Below are 19,550 nucleotides of genomic sequence, written 5' to 3' on the forward strand. Positions count from 1 at the left end.
GATAATAAAGTACTATTTATCATGTTTTAAAACATCTGTTAGAGTTTTCAAACAGCGAGCGGACGGCCAAGATCGCCCTTACACTCTTGTTAATGCCTGCTTTGAGGTGTCAAATATATGTACATAATAAAACGACAAAGGCCATCCAAGATATACAATATTCTTACAAATTCTGCAAAAAGTAACATTAGCGACATCGATTTTGGACAACCAATATCGATTGTCGCCGACAAAGCATTGTCAGCGACGATTTATCGATTGTACTCGATTATCGTTGCATCACTAATGGAGAATGTGCGAGGCCAGGATTTTTATGAACGTCTCACATCCTACATATATCCGGATGAAACGATGCACTGGAATGTTAAGGAAAATGACCAATTTTCATGAAAATATTCTGATAAACCGTTTGTTTAATTTCACTAAAAGGAACATTGCAGAGTTGGTATGGAATGGTTAATAAATAGTGTAGTTATTTATATAAATGTTTATATATAACATCGAGTAGAACACAACGTACACAACACGTAATTACTAAACATTGATAGACATGTGAGGCCGAAAAGTGCATGTGCATAAGGGCGACAAATGTAAACCTTCATAGGGAAATAACAACAATTTTTATGAAACTTAATTGCCACACAGAAAATCAATACATGTTTAATAAATGCAAGTCTTGCAAAAGACAAAGTGAATAAGATAAAGACATGTTTTATAGATGCAAGTTCTGCAGAATGATTTCAACTGTCTGTCATATTCGCTACAAAAAATCGTTGCTGACAGACATATGCACAAAATTGAGTATTCGCAGAAATCTTTAGAATATACAGGTTGTTATGAATGTATTACATTAATTCCATTATTTCGCTATTGTACGTAACATTAAAGAAATGTAGCGAAACAATACATCTGTTTATGAAGTCCTGTCGCATTGTATACTTTAACATCTACAATACAGAGTGTGAAGTGAAACAAGACTTATGTTTGGATTGATAACATATTCTTCAAACACTACACTTACTTTTTAAAGCTGAAATATTCGTCCAACACTGTGGACATCATCAGAGTAACTGGCCTGACTATCGCTCACTCGCAGCTCTGACACTCGGGACTTCCCGCCGAATTTCCGTAATCCGGCGAAAAGTGGGTTGTAAATCCCAGAAAGGAAGGCCCCCTCGTCCCGGTTCATAACTGCCCCCTCAGTTTTGATGCAAATAGCCTCCTTCGTTTTTCGCACTCTCATGACATCATGAATCTAACAGACTTTATTTTGACTACAACATACTTTCAGTTCAGAGGTGACATATACCAACAAAAGTTTGGCACCGCTATGGGAAGTCCAGTATCTCCGATAGTGGCTAACCTGTATATGGAGTTTTTGGAAAGAGAAGCCATTGCAACTGCTCCGGTGACATGTAAACCAACCTTGTGGAAACGCTACGTAGATGACATATTAGAGAAGATTCAGAGAGGACAACTACAGAACCTCACTGACCACCTCAACACTGTAGACGTTACCAATAACATCAAGTTTACCCACGAAGAAGAAAGCAACGGGGCCATTCCATTCTTGGATACTCTCATCACCAGGAAGGAAGATGGTAGTATCAAACTGCTAGTATATAGAAAGAAAACCCACACGGACCAATACCTGAATTTTTCATCCCACCACCCATTACAGCACAAGCTGAGCGTGGTCAGAACTCTATTAGACAGGTGCTACAACCTCGTCACCGAAACTGAAGATAGAGATATAGAGGAAGAACATGTAAAACAAGCTTTAGGCCAGTGTGGGTACCCTGATTGGACAATAAAGAGGGTTAAGACCGAGATTTTGAAAAGAAAAAATGAAAACAAGGACAAGAAAAAAGTGAAACATACAGATAGAGACAATAAATCTAAAGGGATGGTGGTTATTCCGTATGTGAAAGGGCTATCTGAAGCAGTGAGCCGGGTGTTTAATAAACATCGAGTCGCCACGGCCATGCGCCCACATCAGACACTACGCAACATCTTAGTGCACCCCAAGGACAAACAGGAAACAACAGAGAAAGCAGAAGTAATTTACAAAATACCTTGTAAAAATTGTGATAAAGTCTACGTGGGAGAATCGGGGCGAAAATTTGGAATAAGACTGAATGAACACAAAAAAGATTGTGAAACAAACTCAAATAAGGCATTTACTAGATCAACTAGAAAACAATCAGAATCGACAATAGAAAAAAGTGCAATCACAGATCACCAGAACATAAATAATCATGAAATAAACTGGGAGGGGGCACGCGTAATAGAGAGAGAATCAGACTGGAGAGTGCGAAAAACGAAGGAGGCTATTTGCATCAAAACTGAGGGGGCAGTTATGAACCGGGACGAGGGGGCCTTCCTTTCTGGGATTTACAACCCACTTTTCGCCGGATTACGGAAATTCGGCGGGAAGTCCCGAGTGTCAGAGCTGCGAGTGAGCGATAGTCAGGCCAGTTACTCTGATGATGTCCACAGTGTTGGACGAAAATTTCAGCTTTAAAAAGTAAGTGTAGTGTTTGAAGAATATGTTATCAATCTATTGGATTTACCTACACAATGAACTCATTCAAGAATAAGACTTATGTTTATTATATATTGCTGGTACCACACACCTGGACATATGTAACAGTTGTTTAGATATTGTACCCTTTCCCTACAAACTAAATTTATAGTAACATGAGCTAGCTTGGGTATACATTCACATTTAATATTTTGTAGCGACACGTCAGTTCAATAGAATAAATTTAATATTTTGGTTCGTTATTTCAATATTACATCGACAATAACTGGTAATTTACGTGTGTCTTAAACACGGAAAAGGACGGCTTGTTCCATGATCAGTTCTGATGTTAAGACCACTGCTGACAACGCATTAACTGGAAATAATGCAAAGTGTCGGTTACAGTACCTACACTAAGTATATTCCAGGAACATTTTCCAATGGTGATTTCATAACAGGAACTTCTGCGTAAATTCATGGTGGATACTTTAACGTTTTACTTGGAAAAGATGAACCCGAAATAAATGTAAGAATATATATCTATAGGAGTTTTATAATACATTTTTGTTGATATTGAACTTTAAATACTTCATATATTGTTACTATTTTATTGCTTCATTTAAAGATATAAATCAATATGATGCATTTTGATTAATTATTGTTGGTCATTGTTTTATGTATTTGAAAGTGTTATGAAAGTCTTAAAATTAATTAGAAAAAACTTGAACAAAAAAGAAAACGATGCATGTTTTACAGTTTACAGATAAAGGTTATATACAACTATGATTAAAAGCAAATATAATAGATATGCTAAGGCTACAATTGTTTTCGTATAAGGTGTTATTGCGGTTAAAATTTCTAGAAAACATATATTTTTATCTTATTATGTCATGTTATTTGACAGGCAATGAACTCAGAGTCAATGTGAAGGTGTTCATTTTCTCCGGGATCACGAGACACATACAAGTTATTTAAACAGACGGAGACTCAGCAGTGTTTGCAATCTATCCCCATACCGAAGTGAAAAGACGATTTATTTTGTTTCTAAATATGTATTTTATGAATACTAACTGATGTTATATGAATGGTTTGGGCTTTTCCTTCCTGTCTTTCGTTATTTGTAAATCACTTTATCAGTGAATCGAAACAGCTGAAGCGGCTCAATGATTATTTTTTTTTGTATTTTTTATATTAACGTTTTGCTTGTGCAGTAAGTGCAACTAAAGGATTCATTTATATTGATTAGTCTTTAAAGTAGATGCACTTAAGATATTTGCTTAATATATCATCGAATCTATCGTTGCTCCTATCTGTCTGGTTTCCCGTTGCGCATTATTTATGGGGAGGCGTTCGCTATTTTTTGGTAATTAAACTAGACCAAGACAGTTTTAACACTGATTTCAAGACAAAAACAAACCAAAGAACATATAACAATATTTAGAACTCACATATTCACCGTAGGTAAAGTGTCTTCAGACTTAGTAATCTCTTTCCTAAAAATGACTTGCAACAACTGAACTCGAACTTCTCCTGGTAAATGTATTCCATTTCGGTTAATTATAAATTGCCGACCATAAAGATAAATCGTGCACAATTTCTGGTAAATATTTTATAACCGTACCCTTGACATTCTTCAAAATATTTTTGTATATACATAGTCATGACTTTTTCATTCATGTATTAAAAACCCTCACAGCGAATTATTAATTATTATTTAGCAAAACGTATTTGTGCAAGCCAAGGGCCCAAACAACAATGAATTAGAGACACAAACTCATAAATATTACATACATACACCATAAACAGACCAAATACGCATCAAAAGGCTTTATCGTTAATGGGTTTACCTCCTTTGAATTACGAACGAAATATAGACAGAAATATATCTAAGTATATTCTGATTGTTTTATTAACAAATAGTCATTACTTTAAAAAGTTATACTTGATAAGATTCACTTTTTACGTGTTTTTCTTTATTCAGGATTGTTGGGATAAGAGTGAGTGTTTTTTAATGTCGTAAATGGCGTTAACCCAGTGTCTTCAAACCGGGTTTATGTTGAAACGTTTTGCTGCGGAGCTTGTTTCTGTAGTTTTTCGCATAAATATTGTGCACATAAACTGGTTTAAACCCCAAGTAAACTTTCATTTGACTGACCGTTCCAAGCCTTTACCTAACAATCCTTGATAATCATTGTGCTGTTGTTCCATGTTTCTTGTTTATGATTTTTTGTTTTGTGTTCTATGTCATTATCCAAGTGCCATTAAACGGAGTGTATGTTTAAACTTTTGGCTACTGAGCTTGTTTCTGTAGCTTTTCACATAAGTATTCACATTAACAAAAACCCAATAAATGTAAGAAAAATTGGGTAGAAAAACAACGCGGACTATATTATCACTCGTTCATTATCACGTCCTTAAGACGGGAGTTAATAATTTTCACAGACAATGATACATTAATGAATATGTTTTATGTGATACCAATGAACATGTATTGGTAATAAAAAACAACTATTGTGTTGTCTATATACAATATAAACAAGCAAAAATAGTTATACTCGTAGCAAAAATAATGGTAAAGAGTCCATCTCATATTCATGTTATGGTGATTTCTCCCTCATCCTGGAATGAGCTTGTTCTTCAAATAAAAAGATATAATTTGTTTCGTAAGTGTAATATATTCATTTGGGTCAATGCTGTTTACAATCTCCATTAAAAAAAAAAACATGCATTTCGGTGAATGTTTATGTCAGTAAAATAATTCGGTTGAAGAAAAGTCTCGACAAAGTGTAAAATCTCTCCTGATCAAAGAGCTTTATGATCCTTGTGTTTGTAAATTTGACACGTTACAACGGTACTTGTTCAATTTCTCCGTTGAATAATTATATACAATATTGTTTTTTATGAATCTGATTGTATGGGATTTAAGTGTAGTTGTTTTTTAATGATGACAAACAGGTGTATTACATTTATTTTTCTAAAGTACCCAAACAGATATACAAAATGAATAAGTGCATGTTTAATAGGCAATTGTTACAGAAAGATTTTAACATTGCATAGAACAGAAAACAACATTTATTTAAGTAACATTGCTATACCCGTGCGCCCGAAAATGTGCTAACTGGCGACAAACAGGTGAATAACATTAATTTTATTGTTTCTAAATTCACCAACAAATATGCAAAATGAATTAATGCATGTGTAAAAGGCAATTGTTACAGAAGTATTTAAGCTGTCTATTACACGCTACACAAAGTCCCTTCACGTGAGTTTCCTGCTCTGTTCCATCGAAATCAGATATTTGACGCTGATTGCTTAACCACTAACTTCCCAATGTGTATCTTAGTGACCGGTCCTCTAAAACAAAAAAGATTTAGATGACGCGATATCTTCATTATATATTACTTTAAATCTACTTGAATATGCCAATAATTGTACTTATGGTACAATCTCGTGATATCATGTCGCTTCAATAGTTACTTTACCTAGAAATAAATCGAAAGTGGGATAACGAAAGGTGTAGGGAATGTAATCCAACCATAGCGATGATAGATTTAGGATAGACTACAGATACTCTATGTCGATGTGCCTATAATTGATAAACCGAATTATCATACAATGTATGATATGATATGAGATCACCAACACCATTATCTACAATACTTTTAATGATTCATTTGAGCCCATGGTAACTGATTATTATCTAAGTACTGGCGTTATTTCAACGGCCGTATCGAAACCACTAAGCGGGGTGACTTTGGTGTATACATGTATTGCAATGATATCAGTGTTAAACTCATTCATGGTCGAAGAATACTATTGCAAACACATTAAAATTGCAAAGATAAAAGTCTTTAGGCTTAACTGTTAAAATTGAAATTATTACGCGATTTATTTGCATTGTGGTTATATGTGAAGAATTGTAAACCATCCTGACACATCTAAGGTTATTTCGAAGGAAAATGACCGAGTTGCTCCGATTGGATAGCAGCACGGGTTCTCAGAATTAAACAACTTATTCGTAAACTGTAACGCTCAATGCAGTAACTTGGAGGTAGGAGAGTTGTCTTTATATTCCTAGTTCATAAATACAAGTGATTTATCCAAACGTTACAACAAATATAAAAATGACCAAAGGAATATTGAATCAGATGTCATACTTGAAACACACGAAAAGATAGATGTTAAAAGGGTTTTAAATTGCATAATTCTAGATATTTCTAAGCACATTCGAAATGAAAAAAAAATGCATGAATTGCACGATTTGGAATAAAACATAACATCTCCATTACTATCAATATTGACAAATGTCCAAGATAATCTTCTTTTTACATTAAACCTCAGTTGTGGCAAGAGATGACGCCCTTTTAACATTGAATTATTCTGTTTCAGATTTTTTCGTCAAAGTTAATGTCAACAACGTAACCAGTAGTACACGTTTTTAGAGCCAATCACATTCAATCAAATAGCTTCAATGGGACTGACAATTATAATGCTGATTTTCGTTTGGAATGGTCCAGTATGATTTATTGAATTTATTTTTTCAAACTTTTTGAAACGTTGTGGAAAAAAAGTCGAAGGGCTAAGGAAATTTAAAAATGATAAAATATATAATGTAATAAATACGACGATAATACATTGAGATTTATTATTCAAATATGTGTAAGAATTAATTACAAAGTAAATGGCACTAGTATTTATGACTTATTAACTAACCGGCAAACGGAAGTCTGTATTCGGTGGGGAATTTCATTTTTGGATTACTTAGTATTCATGTCATTTTAATAACAGATACAAAGCCTATCATTGTACATACAGTAGAACATATGAGATGTGAAGAGGTTCAGTGGCCCTTAGAAAAACAATCATTAATTGTCAATGTCATCAATTAATAAAATTGGAGTAAATAAAATAAAAATACGATTTCACAAAATGTAATAGCGAATACGTTTCGCGATTTCAGAAATGGTGAAATATATATCTACATAGTAATTTTTCCCAAGACAGATATTCACCTCGAAAATTTAAAAATAAATCCAAGTAAATAGTTTTGTGCAAAATCAGACAAGATCTAATACAATTCAGATTTTGAGATCGTGGAGATATATCTTTGTTTCTGTACACATAAATAAAACCCCACTCAAATGCCGCTAGACGTCGATTTGAAAACTTTGCGATATGTGAATTATTTCCGTCGGAAAATGGCATTGTCTCAAATAAATTAACATTCTGCAGTGGCTATCTTACAGTCAAGTTGGTGGGTGGGGGGTCCTTACAGGGAAAGTAGAAAGTTGACAACCACTTGTCTAACCCATTTAAAAAAATGAGCATTGATCTTTTTGCAAAAATAGAACATATCTATGAATAACACGATGGCTATACCTTCTTCATCTTACATGATAGTTTATAAATAAGTATCTGCCTTCAAAATATTATTGCAAGGTGAGTTTAGAAATACTAACATCTATTGGTATTTCCAAACGGTGTTTATTTTTGACACCTAATACAGTTATTTGACCAGTACATCCCAGTAAGTTCATACATAGTTTTCACTGACGTTCCCAATATTTATGCAAAAAGCTACAGAAACAAGCTCAGTAGCAAAACGTTTAAAAATAGACCCGGTTTAGTTGCACTGGGCAAACGCCAAAGACATAGAACACAAAATCACAAACAAGACACATAGAAGAACAGCACAAAACTCCACAAACAGCACAGTGCATACACACTTTATACATAATAAATAGGTATTTTTATCAATAATTGTTAGGTACCACCTTAGAACGGTCAGTAAAATATAAATTTACTGGGAGTTTAAACCAGTTTATGTGCAAGATGAATACCTCAACATTTACCCATGTCCATGTGTGAATAGTTGTGCAATGTTTGTTGTCTTGTAATGTTGTCTGGGTCAAAGATTGTTATAGTGATATATAAAGGCCGTTTGATCGAAGAGCATTCTCCCATAGATAGGCCAAATAGCAATAAAGCGGTAATAAAGTGTACAAATGACATTAAGTGTACAGATTGATTAATATTACTTCGCTCAACTTTCTTAACATTTTGAACTGCTAATTGCTCTGATCAGATTGGTCATACTGCTCAAAATTCAAAGGCAATAGTTCTTCCAAAAATATGTTCAAAATTCGATAGACTATAAGGTTGCATAATATGCGTCATATATGTATAAATGCGTACAGACATATGTCACATATATTCAGTATTCAGAAACAGGAGTGTAAGGGCAATTTAGAAAGTCCGCTCTCTGTTTCGTATATACTCTCACCAAATTGGGCAAAAAGTATTTTGTACGATAACCACAGGTTGCTTAGTGTATGTTTAATTCTTAAAAAAACGTCGACAGAAGTGAATAAGCACGCACTATCATTAGTATTTGATAGGTTTAAAGTCATTAGATTTACGTTGTGTAAACAAGTACCAATTTTCAGATTCGTAAATATTGAAAAAAAAAATATATATTGAATATACAAATGATAGCATGAAATCATTTTGTTTAAGACTGGTATTGCATGTTCATGTCTTTTCCAGTGTTTTTACAAATATTGAATTAACTGCCAAGTAGAAGACAATCAGTAACAGGCAATTGCTTGTTTGCACTGGGAGTTATATTTCTAAAGATAGAAATATTGCTACTAGATTTTCATTATCAGGTAGTTTTTTGATTTTCCTGCTATTCAACAAAAAGTCTTGTTCAGCTGTTCCCCGGTCTATATGAGGGGAATATTTGAGGCTGCAGAGACGTGAAGCTTTCAGTCAGACAACACTTATCGAGTTAACGCGATTGCAAGTGATGTATTCCTAGACGAATTATATGTCGTTATAAATAATATCACAAATGGTATAGTAATCTACTGTGCTATATCCTACAATGATTATGATATATCTATTCTAAATAACGATACGCTTTGTCGAGGCCTCTACGACAGATGAACCGGATTATCAGATAATGTGACCAGATTCTTTATCTATGATGAGGAATAAATCATGTTCTTGGAATGACGGTGTTAAATTGAACTTGACTAACACAGATGCAATTCGTAGTGTGTGTAGCTGCTAAAATGTACATTTAGGAGGCATAATATAGAAGCACTTAAAGTGTATGATTAACTTACCTGAAATACATTTATTCATTATCTTCTAATATTCTTCTTTTTTGCTGTGAGATTACTTTTTCCACAACACTAATTCAAACACAATTAACACTTTGATTTTTGTACTCTTGTCATCAGAGGAAAAAAGATTATGTTCTTCCCTTTTTCTGCTTTGAGATTGTAAAGAGTTTCGTCTGGAAAATATTCCTTTTATCTAACGGGCTAAATTGAATTACACAGTAAATAATGTATATCTTGAGCAAAGAGAACAATATGACGGAACATGCATAGCGATAATAATAATCTGTTATTCAACATTGTTCTGTACAATACGGCGATAAATTTATAGGAGTTCACAACTGGGAAAACTGTTAACTGATTATGGTAATAAAAGAGGATTTTGTCACTCTTACTTTACAGCGTATATCAATCACGATTACATTCCGAAAAGTTTTCACGTCTTTTGGTTTGGTCTCTATATGAAATCACAAACAGCGGGAAAAATACAGGATAATTTGAACGCGATTGCATCCCGAAACGGATAAACACTGTACAGTCACGTGTTGAAAATGAGTGTCTACGGTGGTATAAAATATGTATAGAATAAATATAAAATATTGCGGTGGAGATAACTGTTGAACACATTTTGGTTGGGTAATAATTAATGTAGCAGAAGGATCCACTGCATGCTAAAAAAGAATGTTTATCGTCTAAAAAATTTTTACTTCTCTGACAATAATTGCACCCATGAGAAAATCAACAGATCTATCGAAACGAATTGGAATGAGTCGTTTGATTTGGTCAACGATTGTTTTAAAAACTTGACCATCGAGCCTGAAACAGCAAGAGGAGGAATGTTTGTGATATCAATCACGTTCATGGTTGTAGCCATTATTCACTATAGCCGTTTACAAACAATGCAGAATATATATTTAGTCTATTTATGATACGGGGTTGATTTTCACAATATGAATCGTCCACTCTGCTGTATGTTTCAAAGAAAAAATGAATAGGGGGTTTAACTATTTGTCAAATCTATTGATTTATCTTGATGGCGTTGACGTTGGTTACATCATGGACAATAACAGAATTAAGCTGAAATAAGAATCCATTTACAGTCATGGCTCTAAAACTTGTTGCGCTATTCAGTGCAGTTTGGTCTATAGCGTGTATTGAATCATTACCCCCCCCCCCCCCCCACTTGTAGTGGGCAGCTGGTTTGTCTTTAATACACAAAAAGAAATTTGTATCGTGTACACAAGTACTTTAACAGGAAATATATATAGTTTCTTATTGTTACTTGCAGCTTTTTACGTACTACTGGGGATAATGATGTTTTTTAATTTGCATATTTATAACATCGATAAAACTCGGTCTATTAGGATAGCAGTTACCATGATTCATATGACTTGTGTTATTCAAACAACTGATGAACCAAGTAGTCAAGACTTTGAGTGAAAGGAGCAAAAACCATGCATAAAAATTTTCAGTTGATTGGATCGCTAGATCTTGTTTATGTTTCCATGTCTGTTGGATTCTTAATTTACGTGTTCTCCACAAAAGATTTCGATGGTTGTGAAGTTCCCTAATCCACCATAATCATGCGGGATTTTTTAATCGCCAGTTTTATAATCATTTGTTTACGGGTTAGAATATCATTTCGACGTTACGCGAGACGTTAAATATAATATTACTGTCACAAATACAAACGTCAAAACAGTGTTAGATATTTTCGGTTAGTTCGATCAACGTCATTTCAGGCAGAAGTCCATACACAAAGTAATCAAAGGCTTTAATAAATGATATGTTATATACTATTTATTTGTTTTTGGAAGGTGATTATTTTCAAAATTCGCCTCACTTGGTAGTCACTCAGGAACCTATCAATCCTGGAGAAATATACATCACTCTAATACGCCGGACGCAAATTAATTCCACACTTTAGAGAAACATCTTCTTATTTACTATCATTTATAAACGTTGTGTGCATGCTTTTTTATTATTTAGAATCTCATTATTCATAAACATAGATTTTTTAATGATTATATCGCAAACTGTTAAAAAGCGCTTGCCGATTGCATTTTAAAGATTTTTTTTAAATATGGCGAATGAAATAGGTTTTGCACTCTGATGATCGGTTCAGTATAAGTCATTTTTCTGCTTTTTGGCTTTTAGGTTAGGTCGTGACATTAGGAATCATGAATGAACGTTGAAAATATTTGCATACTAACCTAGTTTTCAGATGGTCTAAATTGTATTAATTACCATGTATTTACATTAACCGATGGCAGGCGATCTATCCCCGTATTAACCAATCGCTAAATTTACGGTTGCTAACTATCATAATAACTGAGGACTTCAGGCAAGATATTGTGATCATTGAATCATCGCCCTGGTGTGCAAGAATGGTTGGCTTTAAAATGATTACAAACTGGAAAAAAGATGAAAGGCATTTCTTTTAATTCAAGTAATTTGTCAAGCACATTATTTTGAATGTAATTAATACAATGAATTAACAATTCAAAAAATAATCCCTGTTATGAGTCTAAAGGCAAGTGCCCAAACGACAATAAACTAGGAACACGAACACATAAACACCACAAGCATACACCACAAAACAGACCACATTCGCATCAAATGGCTTTATCGATTAATGATGGGATTACCGCCTTTAAATTACGAAAGAAATATAGATAGAAATATATAAAGTATTTTCTGACTGTATAACATACAAGTATTCATTAGTTTAAAAATGCAAAGCTATTCTTGTTGTTTTGGGTTCAAAAGAGATTTCAAACAAACAAAAAGCCAAGTCATATTGAGGGAAAGAGATGAGGTCACTGATAAACGTTAAGGAATTGGGTTACTCTTACCATTGTAACAATATGTCAGTGCACTATGCCCCAACAGTGTGCCCAACACTCTCAATAGTGCCGATGTCAATGGATAGTAAGTTGACGTCGTAAAATAAACGTTCATCCACTAAGACCCAACATAAACCCTAATGAAAGATATTCAATGTTCTGGAAACAATCACATAGCTTTTCACAAAAGATAACAACGATTGATTTATTTCAGAAAATACTATTCATATAACAAAAAAGAGTAGAAAAACAACGCAGACAATATTATCCCTCGGTTTATCACTTCCTTGAAACCGGAATTAATTAATTTCACAGACAATGATACATCAATGGAAACCTTTTATGTGATACCAATTAACTTTAATTTATTGATAATATAAATAGCCACTACTTTATTATAATATACAACATAAATACAATATAAATTAGCAAAGCTCAAAATAGTTATTCTCGTAGCAAAAGTTACAGTTATAGTACAGATTCCACCTCGTTATAGTTATTTATTTATATATTTTAGGGAGATTTCTGCTTTATCCTGGAATGACCTTGTACTTATTTTTTTAAACATATTTTGTAAGTGTAAATAATTCATTTGGATCAATGCAGCTTAAAATCTGCATTAAAAACATGCATTAAACCAACTTCAGATTGAAGAGCTTAACAAACCTCGTTTTGATACGTTACAAAGGTTATTTTTTTATTTTTACGTTGAATATTATATTAAATGTTTCATAATTTGATGATTGAAGGTATCTATTGATACTCGTCAATGTTGCAAATAAACAAATAAATTATACAAAACGAATCAATGCATGTTTAATAGGCAATAGTTACAGAAGTATTTAAGCTGTCTATTGTTCGCTACACAAAGTCCCTTCACGCGTGTTCTCATTTCTGTGCCACCGAGATCAGACATTTGACGCTGATAAGGTAAGCACAACGTAGTTCTTGAAGACCGGTCCTAAAAGAAAAAAAAAGATCATATGAGACGATATTTTCACTATATTTTACTTTATAACTACTTTACTATGACATTTATTCTACTCATGGAACATTCTCGAGCGATCATGGCTCTCCAAAATGATGATATTCTGCAAAAGCAGTTGCCAATAAAGCCATAAAAAGCCGTGTTTCCGAGCTAAGTACATTCCCTCGATAGAGCATCAAAATAGCAATATCGCCCACGACAGGAATAAAAAAGTAACAAATTCACTTAATTTAGTAAAGAAATTTGTCCGCATTTCTGCGCTCAGCTCTCCTAAAATAATATTTATATTTTATATGATTTTTTATTCTTCTCAAAAATCCAAAGTATCTTTGCTTACGGATATGCGATTGATTTTTCGCAGGATTCGAATGAATAATAAGGAATGTTATGTATCGTTCCATATTAAAGGTCGCAAGTGCGTTTCAATAACAATTAAGTGTAAGTTAATTCCAAAGAGATCGACAGAAGTAAATAAGTACGCATTTATATAACTATTTGATAATTTTCTAAAGCCGTGTTATGGAAATATAAACATTGTGAAAACAAGGCTTAGTACTTGGGGTTTACCTTTTCGTTTTTTATTATTATTTGTTTTATTGATAAGTTTCCTCAAGTTAATGCATACTTTGATAAGATTTATCTTTTGCGTTTTATCTTTATTAAGAATTGTTGGGATAAGAGTGAGGTTTGTGGACATAAACTGGTTTAAACCCCCAGTAAATTTACATTTTACTGACCGTTCCAAGGCGGTGCCTAACAATTCTTGATAAACATACCAATTATTTATATATATATATATATATTATTTATGCACTGTGCTGTTTGTAGAGTAGTGTGCTGTTCTATGTTTCTTGTCTGTGAATTTGTGTTCTATGTCTTTGACGTTGCCCATTGCCCCTAAACCGGGTTTATGTTTAAACCTTTTGCTACTGAGCATGTTTCTGTAGCTTTTTGCATATATATTGTTTTTCCAGCTTCCTTAATTGGGCAAAGAATATATTTATTGAACAAATAAATGATTGCATGAACTCGTTTTTAATTTTTATGCCCCCTTTTGAAAAAAGTGGGGTATATTGTTTTGCACATGTCGGTCGGTCGGTCGGTCGGTCTGTCTGTCTGTCGGTCGGTCGGTCGGAATACCAAATGGTTTCCGATCAATAACTTGAGAACGCTTTGACCGAGGGACCTCATACTTGGTATGTGTATTGGTCATCACCAGCAGATGAACCCTATTGATTTTGAGGTCAGTGGGTCAAAGGTCAAGGTCAGTGTGACCTTTACATGAAAAACGGTTTCCGATCAATAACTTGAGAACGCTTTGACCCAGGAACCTCATACTTGGTAGGTGTATTGGTCATGACCAGCAGATGAACCCTATTGATTTTGAGGTCAGTGGGTCAAAGGTCAAGGTCAGTGTGACCTTAACATGAAAAACGGTTTCCGATCAATAACTTGAGAACGCTTTGACCCAGGGACCTCATACTAGGTAGGCTTATTGGTCATGACCAGCAGATGAACCCTATTGATTTTGAGGTCAGTGGGTCAAAGGTCAAGGTCAGTGTGACCTTTACATGAAAAACGGTTTCCGATCAATAACTTGAGAACGCTTTGACCCAGGAACCTCATACTTGGTAGGTGTATTGGTCATGACCAGCAGATGAACCCTATTGATTTTGAGGTCAAAGGTCAAGGTCAGTGTGACCTTAACATGAAAAACGGTTTCCGATCAATAACTTGAGAACGCTTTGACCCAGGGACCTCATACTAGGTAGGCTTATTGGTCATGACCAGCAGATGAACCCTATTGATTTTGAGGTCAGTGGGTCAAAGGTCAAGGTCAGTGTGACTGTAAGCTGAAAAAAGGTTTTCTGATTGTCCATATTTTATTTTCTTATATAGTAGACAGTAGAAATTTATATGTCACTAAATGCATGAGTTGAAGTATCAGTTTTCAGTGAACATCTAGTTTAATTATGCCCCCCTTCGAAGCAGAGGGGTTATATAATTGCTTTGCACATGTCGGTCGGTCTGTTGGAAGACCAAAGCTTGTCCGAGTGATAACTCAACAATTCCCGGACCTATGGTCATCAAACTTGACATGAAGATTAGGTATGACCAGTAGATGACCTGCCTCATATGCATCCAATGACAAATCAGCTGTCATTTCAGTCCATGCATATTTCATTCAATTGTCCAAATATTTCTGGCAACTTGGCGCTCAGGGGGCATAATGTTTGACAAACATCTCTTGTTAGACCATATATTTCATGGTTATGCAACTGCATAGAGTCAACTTATGTTCGAGACTTTTTTCCTATTTCCGAGAAAGTGCCTCCATATTTTCAGAAAAAAGGTCGATTGCTTGTTATGTATTTCCTGCTACTAATCTCAATTTTCACAATTCAGCAATTAGCCGATCCATTTGGGATTTATAAGGGAGGAAGCGCACGGAAAGCTTAAATTGAGACGACAATCAATGTAGCAGACAAATCTGTTCTTTTTCAAATTTGATTCTTCTTTTAATGCGATGAAAATAGATAATCAACTTGGTTCACGATTTCTTTTTTTCTCAGAGTTTTTTAAAAGTTTCTTCTGGAGGCTTTCAGCCATCGTTAATCTAACGGGCTCAATAAAATGATACAGTTATATCAGTTAATAATGTACTTATTTTACAAACAGAAAAATATGAGTGTGCATTTATGCTGATGATAAATACGATATATGTCGGTGGAAATAAAACGTTTGTTGAAAATTAGTGTCGCACAGAGCACCAATATATGCTCTAAAATAATGTTCATCGATTGAGATGGAAATGTAAATATCTCTGGTGACCGAAGCAACAATGATATGAGATCAAAAAACATCAGTATCTACAAGACTTTCAATGATTCATTTGAGACCATGATAACTTATTAATATCTAAACAAATAAGATTTGGAATAAAACATAAAACCTCCATTACAATCAATATTCAAAAATGTCCAAGATGATCTTCGGTTTACATTCTACCTCAGTTGTGGCTAGAGATGACGCACAGTAGAAATTGTATTATTCTGTTTCTGATTGGAGTTTTTCGACAATGTTAATGTCAATAACGTAACCAGTAGTAAGTTATTACTAAGGCAAACTCCAGGTTGAAGTTCTTATACAGAAAAAGTAAATTCTTAAATATGCACACTAGAAAACTCTTGGTTATGTCCCTTATACAGTGCCACTATGACTATGCTTGTTCCTTTTGGTATCCAGGTCTTACCCAGTCACTTAAAAATAAACTCCAGACTACCCAAAATAAGATGATCAGGTTTGTATTAAAGATGGATAACATGTCTCATGTTGGTCAAGAGCAATTTCTAAGTTTAGGTTGGCTACCCGTGTCAAAAAGGGTAGAGCAAATTATGCGTTGTCATGTCCATAAGATAAAGAATGGCCTTGCCCCTGAGTATCTTGGTGAACATTTTAAACCGCTAAGTGATGTGCACGGTTGCTGTACAAGGTCTAATAAGGTAGCTCAGCCAGTGTCTGATCATTTTGCGGATAGTTTTACCTTTGTTAACACTGGTCGTTTCTCCAAGCCTAAGGTTGGCAGTTTTGGGGCAAAGACATTCACAAATAATGGCATAAATTTGTGGAATAGTCTTCCTCAAAATATAAGGAATATTTCAAAACCTAACCATTTCAAGTCTGCCATCAAACAGTACCTATTGCAGTCTTAAAGATCATTTTAATTTTTTATTTTTAGCTATCATAATAATTTCATTTTTATTAGCATGTAGGGTTCTTATTCACACGTATTTCCTGATATCTTATCATATCTCATTGTTATATTAATATTGCTTTACAGTATTGCCATTTCGAATGGCATTTTTTTATTCCATACATTATGATCTCAAGTCTTCTGTTACAATACATAGGCCATGAATGCAGTGTAATAGGCTATGAATGCAGAGTAATAATGTTAATGAGTTCTGCGATATAATTTATGCAATTAATTATCTGTGATATAAGATTATAACTTGTCTAGATTTATTATCCTTGTACTTAACAATTTTGCTAAACTACATGACTATTCCATGGTTACTGCCACCAATTTTTCAAGGACCACAATGGAAATAAGTGAAAATCATTTTTCTCTTTTTTGTGACATCCTTGGTATTGTGTGTGCATTTCATGGTTTCTATTGTCTATGAATTGATAATGATATGTTATAATTTGTCTGCATTATGACGTGCCATGTAATGTTCATGTCTTTTTACCGAATAAACCTACTACTACTACTAGTACACGCTTTTAGAGCCAATCACATTCCAAATTCCAAATAGGCGCGCGCCCTTCGATAGACCTGGCAATTATAATTCTGATTTTCTTCTGGAATTGTTCAGTATGATTTATGAATTTTTAATAAAGCGTTGTGGAAGAAGAGGTGGAGGGTTAAGCATTTTTAAAAGTGATAAAATATATAATGTTATACATACGACGAAAATACATTGCCGGTTTACTATTCGAATATGTTAACAATTAATTACTAAGTACATGTAAGTTGTATTTATGACTTATTATTTCACCAGTAAACGGAAGTCTGTCTTTGGAGGGGAAGTTCATTTGTGCATTAATGAGATGTTCATGTCATTTTAATAACATACATATATAAACACATACTGTAGAACATATGAGACGCGAAGAAGTTCAGCGGCCCTTAGAACAAAATCATTAATTGCCAATGTCATCAATCAATAAGATTGGATGGAAACAAATACAAAAACACGATCACACAAAATGTAATAGAGAATTCGTTTCGCGATTTCAGAAATGGTAGTAAGCAAACAGAAAAACGTGCAAAAAAGATATATATATATATAACACAAACAATTTTTCTGAATACAGGTATTCACCTCGAAAATTTAAAAATAAATCCAAGCAAATAGTTTTGTGTCAAATGAGACATGATCTAATGCAATTCAGATGTGAAGAGCGTAGAGATATATCTTTGTTTCTATAAACATAAATAAAACACCACTTAAAGGCCGAAAGACGTCGAATTTAAAAACTTTGCGATAAGCCTGCGAATTATTTTCGTCTGTAAAATGGCATTGTCTCAATTTAATCAACATTCTGCAGTGGTTGTCTTACATTCGAGTTAAAGGAGGGAGGGGGGTCTTACAGAAAGTGCAGGAAGTAGACAACCACTTGTCTAACCCTTTTAAAAATGGGCATTAATCTTTACAAAAATAGAACATATCTATGAATAACACGATGGCTATACATTCTTCGTCTTACATGATAAAGTATAAATAAGTAACTGCCGACAAAGCATTTTTGCAAGGCGTATTTAGAAATACTTACATCTATTGGTATGTCCAAGTGGTGATTATTTTGAAACCTAATACAGGTATTTAACCAGTAACTCCCAGTAAGTGTATACATAGTTTTCACTGACGGTCCCAAGATGAATACCTCAACATTTACCCATGGCCATTTGTGGATAGATGTGCAATGTTTGTTGTCTTGAAATGTTGTCTCGGTCTAGAATTTTTTTAGTGATATATAAAGCCGTTTGATCGAAGAGCTTTCTCCGAAAGAGAGGCAAATAGCAATAAAGCCTTCGGCAATAAAGTGTACATCACAAATGACATTTAGTGTACAAATTGATCAATATAATTTCGCTAGACTTTTTTTTAACTTTTTTAACTATCATTTGATTTGATCAGACTGGTCATTCTGCTAAAAATTCAGGGCAGTGTTTCCTCTAAAAATATATTTAAAATTGTACATAATTCGATAGACTATAAGGTTGCATAATATGCGTCATATGTATAAATGCGTACATAAATATATCACATGTTTCCAGCATTTAGAATCAGGAGTGCAATTTAGAAAGTCCGCCCTCTGTTTCATAAATACTCACATCAAATGTGGCAAAAAATTTACAATTATATTTGAACGATAACCACAGGTTGCTTAGTGTAAGTTAAATTCTTAATAAAACTGAATAGCTCTCACTATTATTACTTTTTGATAGTGTTCTAAAGTCATTCGATTTACGTTGTGTAAACAAGTACCAATTTTCA

At 33.9% G+C, this 19,550-nt stretch overlaps 1 protein-coding gene across 1 annotated transcript; it reads left to right on the top strand.

Annotated features, from left to right (window-relative positions):
* Positions 1-1,249: 1,249 nt before the first annotated feature.
* LOC128229915 (uncharacterized) lies at positions 1,250-2,524 on the top strand. The gene is made up of 2 exons (XM_052941819.1): positions 1,250-1,790; positions 1,932-2,524. Exons 1-2 carry the CDS (start codon positions 1,250-1,252, stop codon positions 2,522-2,524), a joined length of 1,134 nt encoding a protein of 377 aa, XP_052797779.1.
* The last annotated feature ends 17,026 nt before the right edge of the window (positions 2,525-19,550 follow it).

This window comes from Mya arenaria, chromosome 4 (assembly GCF_026914265.1).
Source record: "Mya arenaria isolate MELC-2E11 chromosome 4, ASM2691426v1".
Taxonomy (NCBI): Eukaryota; Metazoa; Mollusca; class Bivalvia; order Myida; family Myidae; genus Mya; species Mya arenaria.